We start from the raw sequence: 22506 nt of genomic DNA, 5'->3' as shown, positions 1-22506 counted from the left end.
GCACATAAAATGTTAATATTGAATTGAAAATTTTTATGATTTTGAAACATTTTTATTACTATATTAATATAAAAAGAAATTTACATATTATAAAACACAAAACGCAAAAAAAATTTAATTATTTATTAGAAAAATGTCATATCAAAAAAAGTGTCTCTTTCATTTATTTTTATGTGTCAAATTGAATTAAAAACAAAATAACTAAATGCAAAGAAAAAAACATGAACAAAAAAGTTTTATAAAAAATAATGAATAAAAATTTAAAAAATTAATAAATCTAAGTTGGTTAAAGTACAAAATAGGGTTTTAATTTCTTATTTATAGCTTTATCTACTTTTTCTTTTGTTATAAGATTTATAATTGTTTTGTACATTTTTAAAACATTCAATTCGTAACTACGAAATTCAGAAGTTGCAATATTTATTTCTTTATATTTCTGAATACAGCTGCTTTTGCTTATTAGATTTATTACCATATTAAGTTTAGGCTTATAAGCAGCATTACTGTAATAAATTATCCCTTGAAGTTTTCTACACATTTGTATTTATTTACTGCAATTATATGTTTTCTATAATAAAAATATTAATATTATTATTAAGAATTTTATCGTAGATCATACATATGAGAACACAACCAAGAATTTAGAAATTAAATGCCTACAACGGTCGAAGCTGAATCTTTAATGCTTAAATAATTCAATTCATAATTATTATTAAGGATTCTATTTATTTCATTGTTTAAATTCAAACATTTGTTTGAATTTAATCCATTACCTCATTTTTGTGCAGCAGTGCAAAATGCACACACACACACACATACACACACACACACACACACACACACACACACACACACACACGCACACGCACGCACGCACGCACGCACGCACGCGCGCACGCACGCACGCACACACACACACACACACACACACACAGAGCAAGAAAAATATTTTCTTCTCTTCTCTTTCTAGGATTTCGTGTTTTCGACAAAGTCATTGGATTTATCGCACTCTTCATAATTACTCCAATTGATGTCGAATTTCGCAATTACTGATAAAATCTTCGTAACTTAAATTACGTCAGTTTTCTGCGGCAATCGCTTAAATCGTAATTAATTACTATTTATGGTATGATGCGATAACACTGTGCTTTCCTCAAATGTTTCAACAAGTGACAAACGGATCTTCCATTGAAGAGATTTATAAGAAAGATCGTACATAGTAACGTACTTGCAGCAGAAAGAAATGACAAGACGTGAAGTAGAGAAGGCAATTCATCGCTTCTCCAATCGTAATCCGCGCGGACGTGCGATAAGATTTATACAAAACTTCACGCCCTGTCGCGAATGCGCGGATAAAAATTCTGATGTCTGAAGACAGCGCGAGATATGCATTGCGTGCTACAAACGCTATGGTGTCACAGCACGGAATACGAAAACCGTGCCCGATTTGATGCGGCATCGCGTCAAAGTATGCTATAGCAATATCTCTCTGTAATGCTAAAATTGGACGGGGCTACGTCAATCGTATCGACGTAATCTCCGGTAATCTCGTAAAAGCATCGTTTTTTTACCCTTTTACATGACGAAATGGCGCGCGGAGTACACCTTTTTCTTTTTACAAATACACCGTGCCAACTTCTCGCAAATACCAGCTCAATATAACTCGCAAATGTCTCACGTAATCGTATCCCGATCTTAAACTCGGCAGATATGAATAATCGAACTGAAACGCATTTATACGACGCGGAAGTTAAGCTGCTATCGCTTTATCGATTCGCTCAATTCTGTCGATTTATCTATATGTGCCTGTCTAGTTGTCCATTTGCCAACCGATCTAAAACTTCGAGTGTTCGGAAAATGTTTGGAGACAGAGAACAATTCCAACAAAGTTTCAGAACAAAAATAAGAAAAAGTAATCAAGTATAAGAATAAATGGAAATTTTTGTATTAAAAGATTACTGTATTAAACGGACTTTTTCTAAATGTATGTCGAACAGCTAGAGAGAGTATCATTTACTACAAAAAATATAACTTTTTAAAAAATAGCTGAACAAAAATTTAAACAGCACTTAATAATATTATATTTTTGAAATAAAAATATTCAAAGCGATTAAATCATAGTGATTGGAAAATAAATTTTTATTGTTATTTGTTTACAAATTTCATTTGGCTGTTTAAAAAACAATATGACTAATTAAAAGTAATTAATTAAACTTTAAATCAAAACTGTTAGTGAGAAAAAAACTTCACGTAATTAATTGAAAAACGAGATCCTGCCAGATACACCTTTTGCTATCAAATTTTGTTGATTCCTGATGTTTTTATCTAATCAAGTTTAAATTAAATTTTTTAGATAATCAATCTGAATATTTTTAATTATTCATATATAAACATTCGAATATTAGTCGACTTTAAAAACGTACGATTTTTTACACACGATTTTTATAGTTGCAAATTATGAATAGAGCGAATTCTTGATAATTAGATATATTTTTCTCCGTGAAATTCTATATACTCGCAAATGAGCGATCGATTTTGCTCTTTACGACTGTAAAAAGACGTAAATGTATTTTTGTTGAGTACAGGAAAGAAAATGCGACTGTGGAATATTACTGTCTTTAGGAATATTACGCTCAAGGCACGATATTATATTCGAAATGAGAGCACATATCTCGTCGTTATTTCGAAAAAAAAGTTGCGTCAGGAAAATTACCTTTATTATTTGTCATACGTGAAACGCCTGCATGTATAATTACATGATAATGACGTAAACATAATGACGCAATGTTACGCTCCGTGACTTGACGTTTCGCACATTTTGAATTCACAAATTGCGTGTATATAAAGAATATCAAGCCTTCACATGCTACATGTCAACTGTAACTATGCAAAGAAGAATAAGATATGTACATGTATGCATACAAAGCATATCACAGTATTAAAAATTTGCTCTATTTTTTTCTTTAAAAATAAACAAATTATAAAAGAAAAGATTTTCCTGAAGTATCTAAAAATTTAACTAGATACACATATAAATAATTTTGTTAGATTATCAAAATAATTATATAGGATGCTCAAATTAATTGCTAGACTGTCAATATTTCTTGCAGCTTTGCTCTCATCATGTTTGATTTTTCTAAATAAATATTCTGATTCAATAAAATTATTTTCAAATCTATGTCTGTCTCTAAATTTTTAAATATTTCAACAAAATCATTTTTTTCATACATTATAGATCATATACGAAATTATATAATTAATTTATTTATATCATAATTTATTTGATAACATGATTTAGTGATTTATGTTTATTATATATTTTCATATTGAAAGGATTCTAAGAGTAAAACAATATCTTTTTTATACATTTTCAACATCACGCGTAATTTATGCGTTCTATTTAATCTTTGTTGAGCACGTAATCCTAGCAAAGATAAAATCATCGGATCGATAAAGAAACGGAGCGATCCTGAAATGAATATGCATTGTCCGACTTCGTTACGACTTAAAAAGGCTTTCGAAGGAACCTAGATATTGGTGAGCTTCAACAGGTAGCGACTTCGGCTCGACATTCTTATGCGAATAATTTATGAGTCTGGATGCTTTTAGCGCTATTTGCACAAGTGCGACTAAGTGGAGCGATGAACCCTCGCTTAGAATTTTACGGATTGGATTTTGCAAAGCTCTTTTGTACCTAGATTGATTTACATGCAAAATATCTGCCCTTTTTTACCTACATTCTGTATGGCTATTATTTTTCCAAAAAAAAACGCGAATAAAGGACAATAGTTCACTAGTACAGATAAACTGAAAAAAAGTAGTTATAGCCAAATAATTTCAACCAAATGTTCAAATAACATAACCAAACATACAATATATTTTTACATATATATATTTTACTTTTATAAATATTTAGTAAGTATCATCAAACGATATTATCAACGATAATACTTACTACATATTTATAAAGGTAAAATTACATTTAATTATATTACTTGAACATTTGTTTGAAGTTATTTCATTCAACATTTGGTAACTATAACCAGACATTTTTTTCAATGTAGTTGTACAATATAAGTTGAAAAATTGTCTGTTACAGAAATGATCCGGAATGAAATAAGTAGAAATATGAACTATATGTCAACTTGGAATTTTCTGAACATAAAATCCTTCTGATATATCCTTATCACATTTCGTTCATCTCTGTCTTCATTGGAGAAAGAGGATCGTTTTTCGCAAACGTTTCTATTATAAGTCGTAAGCACTTGAAAAGGTAATATACATCGGAGAATTTATATCTTTTATTGTACTGCGATGATATACGAGAACACGCGTCATCGAACGCGGCAGGATAATTTTTCAAAGTGACGAAACTCACTGATGACATTACGCTTTAAATGCGTACTCATACGATAGATAAAAGAGTCTTTTCACAGTGGTCTCAACGTACAGAGATAACAAGGAAAGGAACTCGGATGGACGATAGTGTAAATCCTTTGTTCATGCTTGTCCCGATGCTCGTCCGTATCATTACGTATTTCTCTTGTAGCGCTCAATGACGTCTCTTCTTGCAAAAGCGCTCCCGGCTGCATCCTCGCTTTCATCTCCGAAATATATTTCAGCAATAGCGACCGCCCAGCATAAACCCCGCAATGTATTTTGACATCGATAAAAGGCTGGTCTAACGTTACATCATTTCTCTACCCGACCATTTCAAAAGATGCGAATTACCATTTCCGCAACCGCTTTCGTTCCGTCAGCGGCGATTGTTGCCTTCTCGCGCAATTGCCGTTATCTCTATGACTAATTGTCGACAATTCGAGATAAGAAAAATGTTTGAGGACTTTCGTATAAATCGTAAAAAAAGAATTGTAAAAGCTTTCCTTTTTTGGAATGCAAACGATAGAAGAGATGAATCACTTTTCGCGCATCAAAAAGTCTGAGTTCGCTTGTATTTAATTTGTTAAGACATTACAAGATAAAGCTTTCGCAAGTAAATGGCAAACTAATTCTTCACTTTAAAAAAATTGTAACTTCAAACAACAATGATTGTATTTCTCTGTTAAATAAGTAAAATATTTAAATATTGAGAGCCAGAAATTTATGAAAGAAAGTGACGAGCAATTTGATGTTAAAGAAAAGAATTATTTCAAATTATTAAAAAAAAATGTCACCCATTAACACTAATTTAGATTTTATTTTATGTGTGCGCGCGCGTGTGTGTGTGTGTGTGTGTGTGTACGTACATCACTCACTTATTTCAAAAGTAACACAACTAAGAAAACGTGAATTTCGAATAATAAATGAATTAAATAAATATTATCCTATCAAATGTCAACTAACTTAACTTCATTAAAAAATCGTCAAAATATTACAACTAAAAAGGATGACTTTTTCAAAAGTTATAAAGTAAAAATAATAAAAATAAAACATTTAATCAAACATGTTAAAAAAATATTCTTCTTATCGACTTTATGTGATTATAGTTAATAATTTTTCGTCATGTAGAAAAAGTTTTCCCTTTTCTAGCTTAAATTTAATTTTTGTGTCACTTTTGAAGGAAGCAATATATTCTTTTTATAATATTTTATAATAATTAACAACTACAATGACAGAGTTAAAAGAGTTTCGCTACAACTTGTATAGTTTGCATTTTTTTATAACATCATCAAAGTAAAAGCACCAATATTTCATACTGATATTCACAGCCTTTATTACGAAAAACAAGCAAACTCACTATCTCTATTTCGATTGTTCTCGGAAATCAATTTGAGTGTTTTTCATTACAAGAGAGAGAAAATATTAAAAAAGAAATCTTCAAACAGAAAATCTCAACCCTCGAAGCATATTTAATATGTATATATAATTAAGTTTTACATTCTAAAAATTTCCTGAAAATTAAAGCTAATTTTTCTTAAATAAAAATATGATTTTCCGATGCTTTTTCCATTTTGACTTGTAATCTTCACTGCCCCCAATTAATTTTCGTATTAAAAATTTTATAGGAAATATATTTATAATATATCTGTAAATAAAATATATTTGTGTAATAATTATTGAAATATATATATTTAATACAATATCAATTTAATATTTTTAATACGATTTATAATTCATTATAATACTAGACGTTGATTATTTCCAGTCTTTCCGCTATTTTTTATGTAGATTTGTATTTTATTTCAAAATGATAAATATAATAAAATTATATAAATTAATTAAATCGTTCTGGTAATATTAAAATCTTGTAATTATAAAATAAGCATTAATAATTAATTCATATTTACATAATTGGCTATGTAGTTCCATGACGGTGTAACGTATAGAACATAAAGCAAATAGATAAAAATAGCTATCTCTTATGAATTATGAATGGATGAGCGTGTTACAATCTGATTTATGGTGAATGAAAGATACGGATATTTTTATCGGAGATAGCGATGTGATAAATTTCACGCCCGCGGCTCTGTAAAATAAAAAATATGATGTTCGCATCGATCATACCCACCCCCGCATACATGTAATGCTACTTAATGCTAGCTCGGTTAATCAAATCGGAAGAACGAACTTCGAACGTAAATGTGGTTGCAGTACGTTGCGTGACGTACATATATCTTTGCGTAGGTTTAAAATACCCATTCAGTTGTCGACGAGTAATCAAGAAGTATTTGACGCTTTTGCATAAAGTTTTGAGAAAAGAGTCTATTTTCGCCATATATATTCTCCGAGAGTTTTAAGTAGTAATAAAATCCTAGTTAAGCGAGTGACTGAACTAAATTGATGATAATGAGATTCATTCAGGTTATACTTAGCCTTTAGAAGAATGCAATAAGAAGTTTCTTAAATTAAAATTTAAATTGAAAACGAAGCAGAGTACGATTTAGAAACTAAAAGCTGTATATGTGTGTCTGATTGCAAAAGTTATTACAACACAAATAATAATTGGTAGTTCGATCGGAGATAAATTTCTGAAATTTCAATGGGCAAATTAAAAATCGATGATTTTCACGATACTCAGAGAAGGTGGAAATTAAATTTGCCGAAGGAAATGCAAACTCGTCGAATAAAAGTTTTGAAATTTTCGAGAAATGAAAATATAGAATTTGGTAACGGATGTCCCACAAGAGAGCGAAAGAGAAGGGGAAGAATGGTTATCCAATTTCCCTTAAGCGATCGATATTTATTTTCAATATGTTGGTAATAATAACTTTGCACCGCCTAAAGGCATATATCTCCGAGGGCTTCTTGCAAACAACAGTTATAAAGTGGTATAATAAATATAAAATAGAACATTTATGCAGTTCATAAATTCTAAATATTTCAATAAATACATTCGATAGAGTATACAAAGTATGTCAGACATATTTTTCCTTATAGATGTCTTACACAAACAAATTTTAAATGTAATCTTTATTTTGATATATTAAAATTTTAATATTTTTACGTTGTAAGTAACTAAAGCTATATAAATTTTTGAATTATTTATGTACAATTTCTCAAATTAACAGAAAATTTTATTACTATTTTACAAATTGCCAAAAATTAAAAATCTCGTAATTTTTAAACTCAAATACAAATTCGGCAAAACAGTTTTATTAAAATCGCGAAACAAATTTTCACTTAAATACATGATGTAAATTCAGCAAATCATCGTTTGTGAATTTTCGCATTAATGGTAGAGAGGCTTGTCATGCTCTGGCAGCTCTTTTCTTTGGAGTAACATAAAGCTTTATCGGCGACATAAAGCCTTATCACCGCAATTCGGTGTGAACTAAAGATATTGACAACAGACGTCCATCGTTCGTATATATATCTCGTTGTGCCGGTTCAGTGCTAATTACTGGGATGCATTGTCAATACTTTGGTCGATAGTAAATATTGATGATCTGAGAGACGCTTTACGACAGGCGTCGGTGGGCTCAAGTCTCTAACTTTGACGAAGGAGGATAACTTTTGCGAAACTAGGTCTATCTAGTTGGGGCATATATCCCAGAGGCACGATGGGCTCTCTACGTGCATCAGCACGCGGTGGTGCATCTTCACGCTCAGTATATCACATAGGAAAGAAATCCCTGAAGCTTCGGCCGCCTTTCCGGTTTATATAGCGACTCCCCCCAATCGGCCGCCAAGCTACAGACATTGGTCGGGAAAAAGATCACCGAAAAGCGACACATTCGGTCGCGAAAGCTCTCGCTCGTTTAACCAGACGAATACGTTTTCTTGATGATATTGCATCTGTCACTCCCTTGGGACTGTCTGTATCGATCTCAACAGCTAAGAGAACGAAAGCTATTCTAATGAAAACAAGGATAAAGTGAAAACAAGGTGCCATATATATAATATCTAACGAATAATTGAAGCCATGACTTCGCACAAATATTTATATCTTTCTGGCCAATCCTTTCTTCCCTTCTTCTTTCGCTTTCTTTCTCTTTCTTTCTCTTTCCTCTCCCTGTCTTCCTTGTTTATAAATTATTTATAAGATATCTGAAAAAATTATTCATAGATGAGAACTCTTTCATTCATGAATTTTTTAATCAAGAAACGTTAACATGTTAATATAATTTTTAATTTTGTAGAATATAAATATGCAAATTATGCGTATATTCCTTTAAAAATATATGTATATCTGCGTGTGTGGCTGTGCAAATTAATAAGAACTTCCTTATAATTTCTGGATGGTAAATATTCGATATCATAACAATAGAGATATTACATTATTCATGTTTATTATGAAACGTTAAGACTCTTGACGTTGAAATGATAAGAAGCGTTATTAGGTTGCCTAATAAATAATGTTCGGTAGAGATAGAATTCCATAAGACAGAATTTCGATATTGTAAAGCTATAGTCAATTTACGATAATTTATGATTTTGAAGAGACGAATAAAAATAAATCAACAAAAAGAGCATTTAAAGTTCAGTAGTAAAAGATGTTTGCAAAGTTATTATTTACCTGCTTTATGAAAAACTGCTTTTTAATATACGTATATAAAACATAATTACTTCATTATTTGCATGATAAATATGTACGTACTGTTTATTACAATGAAAAACAAACTCATTATTATGCACAGCTAAGATAAATAAATTCCTTATTTCAAAAATGAAGAAAAATTCTACATATCCGGAAAATTGAACTGAGATAGCACTCTTTCTGACTAGTTTCTTCGTTACATATGACGCTAAAAACACTTCTTCTATCAAAAATCTCTATCTCCATTCACATTCTCTCGCTCCACTTTAGTGCTCTAATCTTCTCACTCTTCTTCTTATTCTTCTTCTTCTCTCTCTCTCTCTCTCTCTCTCTCTCTCATTCTCTTCTTCCTACTCTAGTGCTCTCTCTCTTACTTGAAAGTGGCGTTGTTGGCGCAACTCGCTTCTAAACAGGAGATGAGCAATTTTCCACCCCTAAAGGTGACGCCGTGTATATCGGTAGTTCTGAGCAAGCTTGACGTTGTCGTTCAAAAGAGCAAGTAAATCGACACAAAGTTCGATATCGTTCCGCGAAATGCAGCATTAATTCTAAACTGCTATGTTACGGTATTCGGCGGGAATACCGCACGAAACTAAACGAAAACTTCTCTGTGTGTGTGTGTGTGTGTGTGTGTGTGTGTGTGTCGAACTCTCCGTCGTAATGTAGCTACAAATCTTCATTTTCATTATTATCTTTTTTTCAATTGATAAAACTATAAAACATGTTTGAAATCCATATCTGATAATTCTTGACTCTCTCCTATTTTATATGGCATCTTAAGATCTAGTACATAAAAAAACATAAGACATAAGACTCAAGCAATAAAAAAATCAACATGTTCAATTCGCTATTACTCACTTATGATCTTACATGATTTCTGTGATTGATCGATTCGCTTACTGCTTAAGTCTTACATCTTAAGTTTTTCTGTATGCGATTTTCTGTATCTTTACTAGATATTACATAAAAATGACTCGTTTTCGTTCTCGCAGAAATTAAATATTTATCTATAGATGTATGCTATATATGTATGAAAAAAAATGTATGATATAATTCAAGATAATGAAGTGCTTGCTACAAAAAACATCTCAAAAATTGAAGAAACGTCCATTTGCCAACTGTGTGATGGGGATTCTTTTATGTGCACCTTATTACAGTAGCTACAGCTTAAAATAAAACAAGTAATGACGAGAAAGAAGGAAAAATGAAAGAAACGTGTTAAAGAGATCTGAAAGAGCACAGATGAAAAGAACGAAAGTGTTATTTTTGCAATAATACTACAAGTAAAAAAAAAATTAATTTCTGTAAAGATGCTTTGTAAATAGATCTCTTATACGTAATGGGAATCATAATTCTTTGAAAACAGCTCCTATTCCCTTGGTTTATTAAATTTCTAATAATTTCAAAGCAGAAAAGAGCATATATTATTAAAATAATGTTTTAATAAGAGACAAGACGGTCTCTCGATAAACGATTGATTAATGGCGTACTTGAATTTCCTTAACTTTCCGTACTTGATTGACAGTCGTTAATGAACGTCGACGCAATCGGAACTGAATTCGAGAGGGCATTTAACGGACGTAATCTGCTTGAAAGAAGAGATTGGTGAAATCAAGACTTTACTGCTGACAGCATCGCTTTTCTATGTCGGTTTTCCGTAGATACAGTTCGTAATCCTAACTAGTTAATGTAACGACGTTCAGATTATTAAGATTTCTGAATTTTTGGATTCTCAGATAATCGACCACATGTATAAGAAATTAAAACTAATTATTAAGAAAAATAGTAACAAAATAATAAACAGTATAAACAGTAATAAAATAATAAACAATAATTAAAAATATTAAATATATATGTATAAATATTAATAATCGTTATCGTGATAATTTCAAACAAGTTCACCGCAAAAACAATAGAATTGTTTACTAATTCATTATTACTCAACCTCATCTTTAGTACTCGTATCGCATTCGTGTTTCTGTCAGGTATGCAGGTGTTGCACAATAAATCTAAATAATTCGTATACTTTCTGGATGTTTCTTCGATTCTCGTCCTGTTGTTGTCTGAACGGAAACACTTTTGACAGGGTTCGCTCCCCTATCGTACTGTCACCTTTTTTTTAGAGTTTGCTGTTTTATGTAAGATCCGAAGTAAAACGGGAGACCGAAATTATCTGCCGTGGGCGATGGGAGGCGTGCCATGGTACGTTAATCGTACTTTAGCGAGAGACTCGTGGGACGCGGCTCGCGGACAGCAGTTCGTTCGTGTCGCCGATTGAAATATATACCACCGGAGATATCTTGGGACCGCAAGTATCCTGGGATTCCCCTCCGAGTCTCGGTCGAGTCACAGTGCAGAAGTCGCACCGAGGTCGATCGACAAATAACATCTTCGTATCCTGCAAACGTACAAAGACGGATACGGCACGAGTTTATGCACGGAGTTGGCTCCCATCGTCAGAGCTACGTGCCCGAACATAGCCTAAAGGTACTCCAGGACGATCAATACATTCTATTGTCATTGTGCTCCCGCGAACGCTATACTGAACGCGAACAAATATTGAGGAATTGTCGAGACGTTCGGGTATTAGCAAGACGACGTGTGACGGGAGTTAAAGTATTTTTCATGTCGACGGTAAGTGACGATGGCTAGCAGTTGATATATTGGTTTATTGATCGGGTTTAGCGAATTTCTAAAGATGATCTGTCGTTTCGAACACGCGAGACCTGGAGGCTACATCGAAATTTCGAAAATTTCACAATGGATTTTATTTTCCGACCATTTTAGTGATACGCTTCGTAACTTGTGAGAGATTTTTTGTTCCTTGAAAAGTACGAGTGAGTGAAAATGAGACCAGTTCCGGATCTCTGAAAACGATCCTGTTCTCACGACTAGAAACTCTTGCCTCTGGGTGTCAAGATCGGGCTAAGTTTGACAAGTTTTGTTCCACGATTTCATTCACCGACCCGAGACCCGCGTCACGTAGTTCGGCTCGCGCGTACCACACATCGGGAATGTAAGCGGTTGACGACTTCGGACGGTAAAGTTTAAATCCTTTCGCCAAAGGTATTTTCTTTTTCAATATTTTCTCTTCCTCGAGATATACTTCTCGACGGGACGTTACATGCGGTTCTAGCAAGCAGTGAAACTTCTATTTCCTCGAGAAACGATGAAAATAATCCATGAACATTCTCAAAATTGAGTATTCAACATTTCTATCATTCCGTTTCAAGATCGCTTTATTGTTAGTTGCAAGATCGCGAGTCTAATAGACGCACGGCGTATATCTATCTTTATCTTTGACAGCTCAATAAAGGAAAGGTTAATTTAAGTAGGGTCTGACATTATTATTACGTCAATTGTCCCGATTGATTATTCTATACTTTGCGCAATGACCTTTATTTGTTATCTTTGTAACCGATATAAAGCCCGTATATTTTATCTATGTTTTTTTTTATCACATCCTTATAATTTTATACACATATGCAGACAGGCTATAAAAAGTTAACTGTAACTTGAGGCTAATAAATAATAAACTCGTTCTCTTTTTTTTTTTAGTGTTCTCTCACAGCAGCTTAACGTTCCCAAAGAAAATATCAGCTTTATTGTCTCTTCTTGTGGCTTTGATAATATTTTGAATAATTTGAATAAAGTTACAAAGCAATTAAACTAGCTGTTATAATAATTAATAAATCAAATAATTAATTAATCAACACACTCGCAATTTACATATTTCCTCTATTCTATATTTCGTATACTTTTTTTGTACGTTATCTCTTCAAAAATCAGGAAGAGGAAATCCAACTCTTCGGGCGCGCGATCGATACGTAAAACTTTTTACTTTAATCACTTTAAGGTCGGGAAAATGTCATGTCAAGAGGAAAGACTTCTCTTTCACTTTTATTTTATACCTATAGTATATATGTACATCATACTCGAGCTTAGCTCGCGATATAGTTTGCCGTTTAACCTTTAATGGAATAATGTGGAAATTAAGCGGTACTTAACACTTCACTAGTTAGGAAAATAAGTTGCAATAACGAAGTTAATTCCTCGTTTGCTCGCAGGACAGACTACAGATTCGCGGGCTATTTGAGGCCCGCGGGAGAACTTAATAAACAAGATCCATTTCTTCCACTTTCGATTCCGGCGCGTCCGCGATATTAATAATATCTTAATTATTACACAAGATGGAACAACATAATTGTAAGAAAGGGAATAAATAGCATAATGATAGCGAATAAAAGTAATACAGAAAGACAAGAAAGCTCCGACACTAATTCTATAAAATATAATTAATAGTGTCTACGAAGGAAATTATTTTAATATTCTGAGTAACGTAAATGTATAAAACTTAATTATTCGTATTGTATCTAAATACTATTCTTTTCTTAGCATTGTTTGCAATGTGATTGTGATAAAAAATTATTTTATTCTGTTATGATGTTAGGCAAAAGAAATGGAGCTTTTCATTGTTTGCGTATCTTAAAATGTCTATCATCCGATAAAATTGTATAAAGTAGAAGCATGTATAAAACTTAGACTATCCGAGATAACACGAATTTTTAAAATATAAAGCATCACTGGAATTATACGTTATAGCAAATAAGATTTCTCTAGTGTAATTTTTGAAGAGAATTTATATGGTACAGTATAAATATTAATGCAATATTTAGCGTTACGCATAAGCATTGTCATTGTGGTGAAATCCTTTGTAAAGTTGAATGCAGATCGGAACAAAAGGGAAGTATAGAATGTCTGATTCGCACCGAAATAATTTAACAGCTTCAATACGTCATGCCAGGAAAATGCTTTTCTAAAATAAGTAGCTTTTCTAAAATAATTAGTAAAAATTAACAATTTCAAGTTATCATTTCTATACCGAGTTGACAAAATAAATTTTTATAAATCACGAGATCCATCTACAAAACTTTAAATTTTGTATCAGCAATCAATTCGTATTATCAGAGTAATCCTTTGCGGTCGATGATTCCATAACGCGTCGATTGAATTGCGATTGGTGGCTTATACATTTTTAAAAGACAGATTTATCCGCAATATATAAATTCATGGAAACTCTGATGTGAACATAATGGCAAATGCCGGTATGACAAAAAGCAATAATACGATTTTCTTCTGGCGTAAATTAAAAAATATATTTTCAAGAAAAATACGAAAATGTTATGAATAAATAGAATTCAATTCTCGCAAATGTGTTCGTTATTATTGTGTTCAATACGACAGCTAAATATAAATATAAATTAAAATATATGGTCATTAAAATATATGGTTCTGGAGTCACAAATCGTATCAACTCTCAATTTTCATTGTTCGCAATAAATTGCTCTTTTAACGAAATTTGTCTGCGTTTTATTTCATTACGTAATATTATTTTCATAATTGGGAACAACGCAAATAGGGCGTTCAAAAGATGCGAGGAGTACAGTTGGCCATTTAATGTTAAATGATTTAGCTGAAAAATAAAATATCAAAACTGCAAAGAACTAATGGGATTATTTATTTTCCAATTAATCACGTAATCTTCGCTTGGTAAAACTTTTGTCTGAAATCCAATTTGCGATGTTGAAAGCGGAAGACAAATGCTTCGAATTAACTTTTAGTCCAGAAAACACGTCGAATTAAATTTGTGTTCGATAAATGAAATGTTGTAATCAATTCGCTATTATTTATTTGTTCTAACACTGCTTGTAGAAAAATTACGTGAGGAAATGTGAAAAACTTTAGAGGAACGTGAAGTCACATCGTAATTTGTCGCTTTAACTTGCTGTAAAACGTGCTGTCCTAAGAAATAAAACTTTAATATACGCGATTAAGGTTCGGAAACTGCGCGAGGCAATATGCATCTAACAGAAAACAGCCGGCGCACTTTACGTGCACGCAATATATCGGTATATATATATATGTATATATATATATACGTGCATACGTATGTAAAGTAACCTGGTGAGAAGGTGGAATATTAATGAGTACAAAAGTGGAATCGTTGCAAGCACCGGAATTCGTTTCGTTTTGCAGAAATACGCGGAAATGGAACTGAATCCACAAATCTGAATCTAATTCGATAAATAACAGTTTTTTTACGATTGCTTAAAAAAAAAAATCATTCGCGGTAAAATTCGCTCCTATTTCATTACATCGAAAATCTATACGCAATACGTTATTTGTTTTAAAATTCAAAATTGTTTAAAAAAGAAATATAACATCTTAATACTGGCTAATATTATAATCAATTATATAATCCTTTGATAAGTGACGAGATTATATTGAAAATCAATATACTGAAGGGATGAGAGTTTGATATTTTCAGAAATGATATTTACTAACATAATATTTTGATATCGATTAAAATAACTGACATTTTTCTTAACGAGTTGTTTATCACTCGACGATGGAATATTCTTCTAATTATTCATAGTATTCGAACAATTTTTGTATATTATTGAAAAAAACAATAAATACAAAACGATAAATACAAACGCTTTACGTACCTATGTCCATCAAATGGATCTCACCAAGATGTCGTGCGGCGTAAAGGTGAAGTAATCCGAAGGCGAGCTGCATCCCGGTGGTGAGCAACAGGGCGAGAAAACCGGCGGCGCAAACCAGCCAGCCCCATCCACCCTCTGGATAGAAATGCGCCCGCATACCGGCGACGTCTATCCCTGATAGAAAAGATTATCCTCTTTATAATTCAAAGATAAATCACGGAATCGCATTCGGATACTGTCAAATGTCGATAATAGAATATCTTGCGGCAAGGATGGATTTAGCATTTTAAACTCTTGATAGGAGATTTCTGATATATGAATGAGAAATTTGCAAAGTGATTCAGTTTTGTAACTTGTAATAGAGACCTTGAGTCGAAAAAGTAATATTTCATTATCATTTTGTAATATATTATTTTAATTTTCTAATTTATAATATATTAATATTCATCATTATCACTAATATTATTTATGTAATATTTATTTATTTACTTAAGAATCATATGATTTAAATAATTTATTGGAGTAATATTACATACAAAAAAATGCATACAAAAAAGGAAAAAAAAAGGAACAATACTGTTATAGATGATATAATTGTATTCATTCTATTATTATTCTATCATTGAATATTCAAATATATAATTTTGCAAAAGGGGGAGAGATAAAAGAGAGATACATATTATACCTGTACGACGAAGTGCGGGTACACAACGATGCAGACTGCGTAGGTCGCCCAAGACCCAATTCGTATTGCCACCTATGGTTTCATCGTCCATGTAACGCAGACGAGTGTCTGAAAGAAATCATGAATTAATTATCACGAAACACATCATTCATGTAATTATTCAAGTATCTCTATATATTTTCTGCCTGGAATTAAACAAAAGAATGGTGGAAGCAAAAGAATGTTCTTAAATATAACCTTGTCGAGGAACCATAGTTGGTTCACATTGAACGGTAGCGTTGCGCTATCGAGCATTCGTTGAATTGAAACACTTAATTCCTGAAATAATACACTACGTGAAGACATTGAACTCCCGCATAATGGGAAACGGCTGTTCGATTACCGCGACGACGACACCTGCGGCTGGCAACAGCAGCGTTTGCATGAGACAGAATGTGAGATAGATAAGAATCAAGAAGAAAGAAACGATGTGAGAGATGATAGGAAGGAAGGAAGTGAAAAGATGACGGTCAGGTAAATGCATCTTTGAAAGAAACGACGAAACTTCCGTTAGATTGAAAAAAGTAACGTTGGGCACGAAGTCAAAGAACGGGTTATGAAAGAAGGAAGAAAGATTGAAGATCATGAAATAGGCGTGACCATAAAAAATTATAAATTCAGAGCCAGTTTCTGATCGCGGGAGAAGATTTAATTAAATTTATGGTCGTGTATGTTGCGTATGCGCTACGCTAACCCAAACTTTTCCATTAGCGGCGTTAAATGTTAAACACCTTTGGGTTTTGTGTTGTCACGCATATAATCCTGGCAAAAATCGAATTTGAGAGTACCGTGGTTATTTAAATTTGCAAGTCTAGTGGAGCTGTTTTCATCAAATATGTAATTAATTAATTATTTTGTTTGATTAGTTGAGTTTGATATAAAAGATTGATAATATTTTCTCACTTGCCTTCTACAAATTCATAATCATTTTGTCCTTCTCCGGAATTCACAAATATTAAAAATTAAATATCGCTCTTTTTCATGTAAAATATTTTTCCTCAATACCTGGAAAATATGTTTCTCTACATTTGGTAATTATTCGCATGCGTTACTTGATTTTACATTTCGTTTTATACAAGTAATTAAAATTGGGTTTCCGAATGTCTCAGTTTCTAATTTATTCGCGAGTTGTTCTCGTATTATATAACAGTTTGACATCAGTTGTAAATTATCGCACCACCGTGTCAGTATGAGTAAAACTGCGTTCACCAATGCAATTCAATTTCGAGAACATGTCCATAAGTGGATAAGTTTCTACGCAAGCTCTGTTGCGCTTATTAATGTTCAGTTATGTAAAACCATTTGGAAGAGATTATTTGCACGATGCCTAGCATTGTCGTCGTTATCGTTATCGTTATTGCTGCCGTTATCTTTACCGGTAACGAGAGACGTAAAGACGTTACACATTCGCCTTTAGGTGAGTAAATCAGCGAGAATGAAATATTCTTCATTACCCGGTACGTAATGAGGTATGAAAGGAGCGCGTAATGAGGAACGCACATTCCTACGTGGCAGAAGGAAGAGAGAAAAAAGGTGCGAGCGACAGTAGGTATTTTGCCGAAAATGACGTGAGACATAGAAATTGTCGAGGATGGCACCGAGGGCAAAATTATCGTGGGAGTTATGAGGTACTTTCTTGATGCCGGAAAAAGAGCGGCAAAAATGCGAATTTCTTGCGAACGTGCCGCATCCTTAGTGAAATCACGGTCGCATTTCCGCTGCACGATCTAAACGAAATATCTAAAATACCGCTTCGAGAAGCATGGAGAATGTGCAGTGATTGCCTCAAAGTAAATACCCAAGAGGCTTCGATATATAAAAAGAGAACGTTCTGCCTCTCGAACGTATAAGTAACTTCGGCTTCGTGGATATTTCTATTTAAACTTTGCAAAATTTTTGCAATCTTCACCATGTTATCGAAGCCATGTAACGATAAAAAAAAACTATCAATAACATTTTCTCCATTGCGTCATTTATGCTGTCATGATTTTAAAGAAACTTAAGTCTCGATACTTTTTGTACTTTTTATAATTCGATAATTCAAATAATAAAAAAAAATGAATAGATAAAAGAATATTAAGTTCTTCTTTTATGTTTATTACGATATAGATGAAATTATTGATTCTCTTTCATATAAAAGAAACCAAAATTACAATTCCGATTGCTATTCGAATTCACCTTTGTCAATCGAGATTGAATACCGATGGTTGACCTACATTTATGATAGACATCAAACACAAAATTTTAAGATACTTCTTCGACAGAGTTAAGTGGAAGCATTGATTCTTATTTTACCATCGTTGTAAGCTTTTCATTTTATCCTTCTTCTTTTATTTTCTGTCTTCATACGAAGATAAAAGAAACAATTAATATTCGAGGAACAACGAAAATTAAAAATTTTCAAAGTATATCAATGTTTTTTTACACACATAAAAGATCTAATATATATAGTATATGTATAGGGTAACTCCGCTGCGCTGAGATTACACTGCAGAAGTCAGAAAAAATAGGAGTAGGGATAATTTTCCCGCAACTACTACTCTCTCTCTGTTACATGCCTTTATGTTATATTAGTGTAATGTTACGATTTCAATTTCTTACTATTAATATTAATGAAATTATTGAATCGATTTGTCTGTGTTAAGTAGCACCATCATAAATTATAATCTATAAAATGATTACTGTAGGACGTGCAAAAGACTAGTGGTGTTATTTCGTGTAGAGAAATAGTAAAACATGTTGTATAACAAAATACAAGTATTTCGCTCTTATATTCTTTGTTTAGTTTGTTGTTTTGTATATCCCACCTGTTTGGAATATACGGCATTTTTAGCGGGCGGGATTTATACCCAAAGCATACAAAGTGCGCAGATTGAATTCATTGCACTAAATGCAATAAACGCATTACATGAAATATATACCTCATGTCATAATACTTGTAATACATGTGGGAAGGTTGTAATTATTATTTATTACTTCATATACATATTTATTATTCTTATTCCTTAATAAAACTTTATAAACGCATTTTATAAGTTTTTTGTGTCATTTTACGTCTTATTTATATGCATTATTTGTAAATTTTTCATGAGTACGTACGTTTCCCCCCCTTCCCTCTATGAGTAGCCATATATCCCACTCCTATGGAATATACGGCAAAAATGCAAAGGTTTAAAAAAGTTCATTTTTTAATAGGAAATATAAATATTTCGAATTTTTTTCATAATAGTAGACAGTACAAAGTTTTTATTATTATTTATATAGTTCGTTTACTTTAAACATAGTAAATAATACTCAATAAATTGAATTTTTGATAGATGCGGCGTTATACCGGAGTTACATGAAAAAACAGACTTGCTAAAAACTTTATATAGCAATCTCGTATTTTCTAAACATATTACTTTATAACAGAAATATTTTCTAAAAATTTCTATACAAAAATTGGAAGAATTTTATGATTTTCTCTGCTATCAATCTATATAATATGAATTTCTGCAAGAAATTAGATATACGGCGCACGAATTGCGACATTATTATAAATTCCGGTTGTGCGAACATGCTACATAACTTCAGATTCACTCGAATTAATTCAGTTCATTTAATTAAAGTAAATTCAATTAAACATCTGAATATTGGCACAACTTTAATATTGCTTCCGGAATATAAACGGAATAATATATCTCGCGATATGTATCAAATTAAAATTTAGTAAGAATAATATTAATTTTGAGATTACGGACGATAATTCATGAATTATTCTGCATAATTGGTATTCAGGATATACGATTGGAATATATTTGACTAACTGAAAAGTAAACTCACCGCCGTGATACGAACTTCCACGGTGCGGCGTGTACGTGCCATTTTGACCCTCCATACAATGAGTCGGCGTATAGTACTGCATGGGATGTTGCATGTAATTATTGGGGGTGTTGGGGACATGTACAGGATGACAATGTATGCATCTTCGTGGTGTCTCGGGCGGAGCCTGCAAATAAGATGAATTTTCAACGCATTTGAGTATTAAAGAGACGAGGAGCACAATAAGTAAAGGCGTTCATGTAGACAATCGCCATGTTTATTATTATTATATACGAAATATTACTCTGCGCTGATGTATTATGCAATATTGCGCAAGATTATTTCTCAAGTTGTTAATAACAATATACCAGTATTGTACATGAAAATTTTATCGTGTAAATGTCATAAGCTGAATTTATAATGTCATTTCAAAAAGAGAACGTTAACCTTAAAAAATTATTTATTACTTTTATAAGTAAAAAAGATCTTATTTTCAAAATGAAAAATTTTTCAAAATGAAATAATCGGGACACCAAAATGTGTTTTTAAACTGGAAATTGAAAATTCCAAAGTATCATTTACGTAAATATTGCTTAAAATTAAATGACTTGTAATAAATGTTGATTAAAGCTATGTCTCTATTCTATATTTCTTTCCTAGAGGGAAAAATCTATTTTGCTAAAGTATTTAAAAATTTAGATAAATGGATACCGATTTAAAAATAATTTTATTGGATCATCAAAATAGCTAGATAGAAAACTCGAAGGACATAAACAATGCTGCAAAAAATTGTGGCATTCTAGTAATCAATTTGAACATCCTACCAATAAAATTTATTCTCAGATCTGTATCTAGTTAAATTTTTAAATACTTCAACAAAACCATTTCTTTCCATGCGTGAATTATTTCCTTTGCAGTTATAATAAAATCGATTTTCTCATATTTTCTCATATATTTAATAATGTGTGTAGATCGATAAAATACTCTCTTTTTACTATGTTATATCTCTACATTATTATCTCTATATTTATTTTTTATTTTCACATATTGACAACCAATTTGAGCGTAATTATTTTGATAATCCAATAAAATTTATTTTCAGATCTGTATTTAGGTAAATTTTTAAATACTTACAGTAAAACCATTCTTTCCACATAAAAATTGATAAGAGATCACACGATACGCTTCAATTGATTATAATCTGCGAAAATCGATAAACGAGTATATAAGATCTTTGCAAAATTTTCAGGACCCCGATCAATCATGATGTAATCGCGCATGATGTAATAACAGACAGACGGTTTCAACAGCTCACCTGCATGGAATGTTGCGAGCGCAACGATCTTATCGAACCGGTCGGGTGCAAGGATGGCACGCTGCCGCCGAAGCTCATGGCCGAATTTCTGCATCCTCCCGGGGTGGACCAACCGCCGCGCACGCTAGCCGTAGTCCACCCCATCCCGCTTCCGCAGTCATCCACCAGCATCTTCAGGGCGGGTGGACACACCGCGTTTTATGCTTCCGACATCGATGGCATGTCAACGGTTACGTCAATTCGACGCTCGATGCCCCGTACTCGTGTCACGTTATACGGAGAATACGGAGTATTACCTCCGTCGTAATACGAGAAAAAAACTAAATTACATCTTTCTTGCTCGCCGGTCAAATTCCCTGAAGCACGACTTCCGGAATGGATGACGTTAGATGAGTCTCGCTGAGCACGAAGGTGAGGTATGGAGATAGTTGTTCGACGATGCGTTCGAATTGCGGTAGATATTTTCCATTTCGGTCTGCAAGCAACATGGAACGTGCTCTGATTTGCTACCCTAGTTATCGATAATTACATTACACGCAATACGTACGTGTGCATATATAGATTGCTTGAATTTATCTCCTATTCTAATCGGATACGAGTAATTTGCAACGTGCTAAAATAATTTATCATTCAAGCTGCATATTTGACAGATATGTCAATATAACAAGTAATTGTAACAAGAAAGATTGTTACAATTTTTATCTCTTAACAAATAACAATTTTACCGCTTGATTGAATCCACATCACGTCACCACATCACGTAATATGCAAACGGTAATATGTATTTTCGCGTCGTTTTAGTTATGCCACATTGAAAATCTTTAATTAACTTTACGTTCAATTAATTAATTATGTTATCATTTCCCGAGTGAAAATATGAAATATGCATTTCAATACAGTCATTTAGGCATGCCGTAATAATTTTTATTGTACAGGTAATAGGGATCATAAAACTGTCATTATAAATTCAACGATTACGTTATTGTGCGTTTCGAGAGTCGGGAAACAGCCGATTGCTGATGTAGGTAAAACATTAAATATCGAATATATGCATCGCGGGTAGGATTTGTTCGATTTGTACACGAGGATTTATAGCGTGAATGTTTTATGCATGTACTCATCCGAGAGAAGAGTCGATGAGGATAAAATTGTTATTGGATGCATATCGGACGTGCACGCG

General features: G+C 32.5%; 1 protein-coding gene across 1 annotated transcript in view; it reads right to left on the bottom strand.

The window, feature by feature from the left end:
- Nucleotides 1–21497, bottom strand: part of LOC108694653 (monocarboxylate transporter 4-like) — a 34778-nt gene extending 13281 nt beyond the window's left edge. The window contains exons 1-4 of the mRNA XM_018204260.1: nt 21327–21497; nt 20033–20198; nt 16172–16279; nt 15487–15660 (exon numbers count right to left, since the gene is read on the bottom strand). Of these exons, the coding sequence (XP_018059749.1) occupies nt 15487–15660; nt 16172–16279; nt 20033–20198; nt 21327–21497 (619 nt within the window). The remainder of the gene's footprint in view (nt 1–15486; nt 15661–16171; nt 16280–20032; nt 20199–21326) is intronic.
- Nucleotides 21498–22506: the final 1009 nt, after the last annotated feature.

Source organism: Atta colombica, unplaced genomic scaffold (genome assembly GCF_001594045.1).
Source record: "Atta colombica isolate Treedump-2 unplaced genomic scaffold, Acol1.0 scaffold121, whole genome shotgun sequence".
Taxonomy (NCBI): Eukaryota; Metazoa; Arthropoda; class Insecta; order Hymenoptera; family Formicidae; genus Atta; species Atta colombica.
This window is presented reverse-complemented; position numbering and strand designations above follow the sequence as displayed.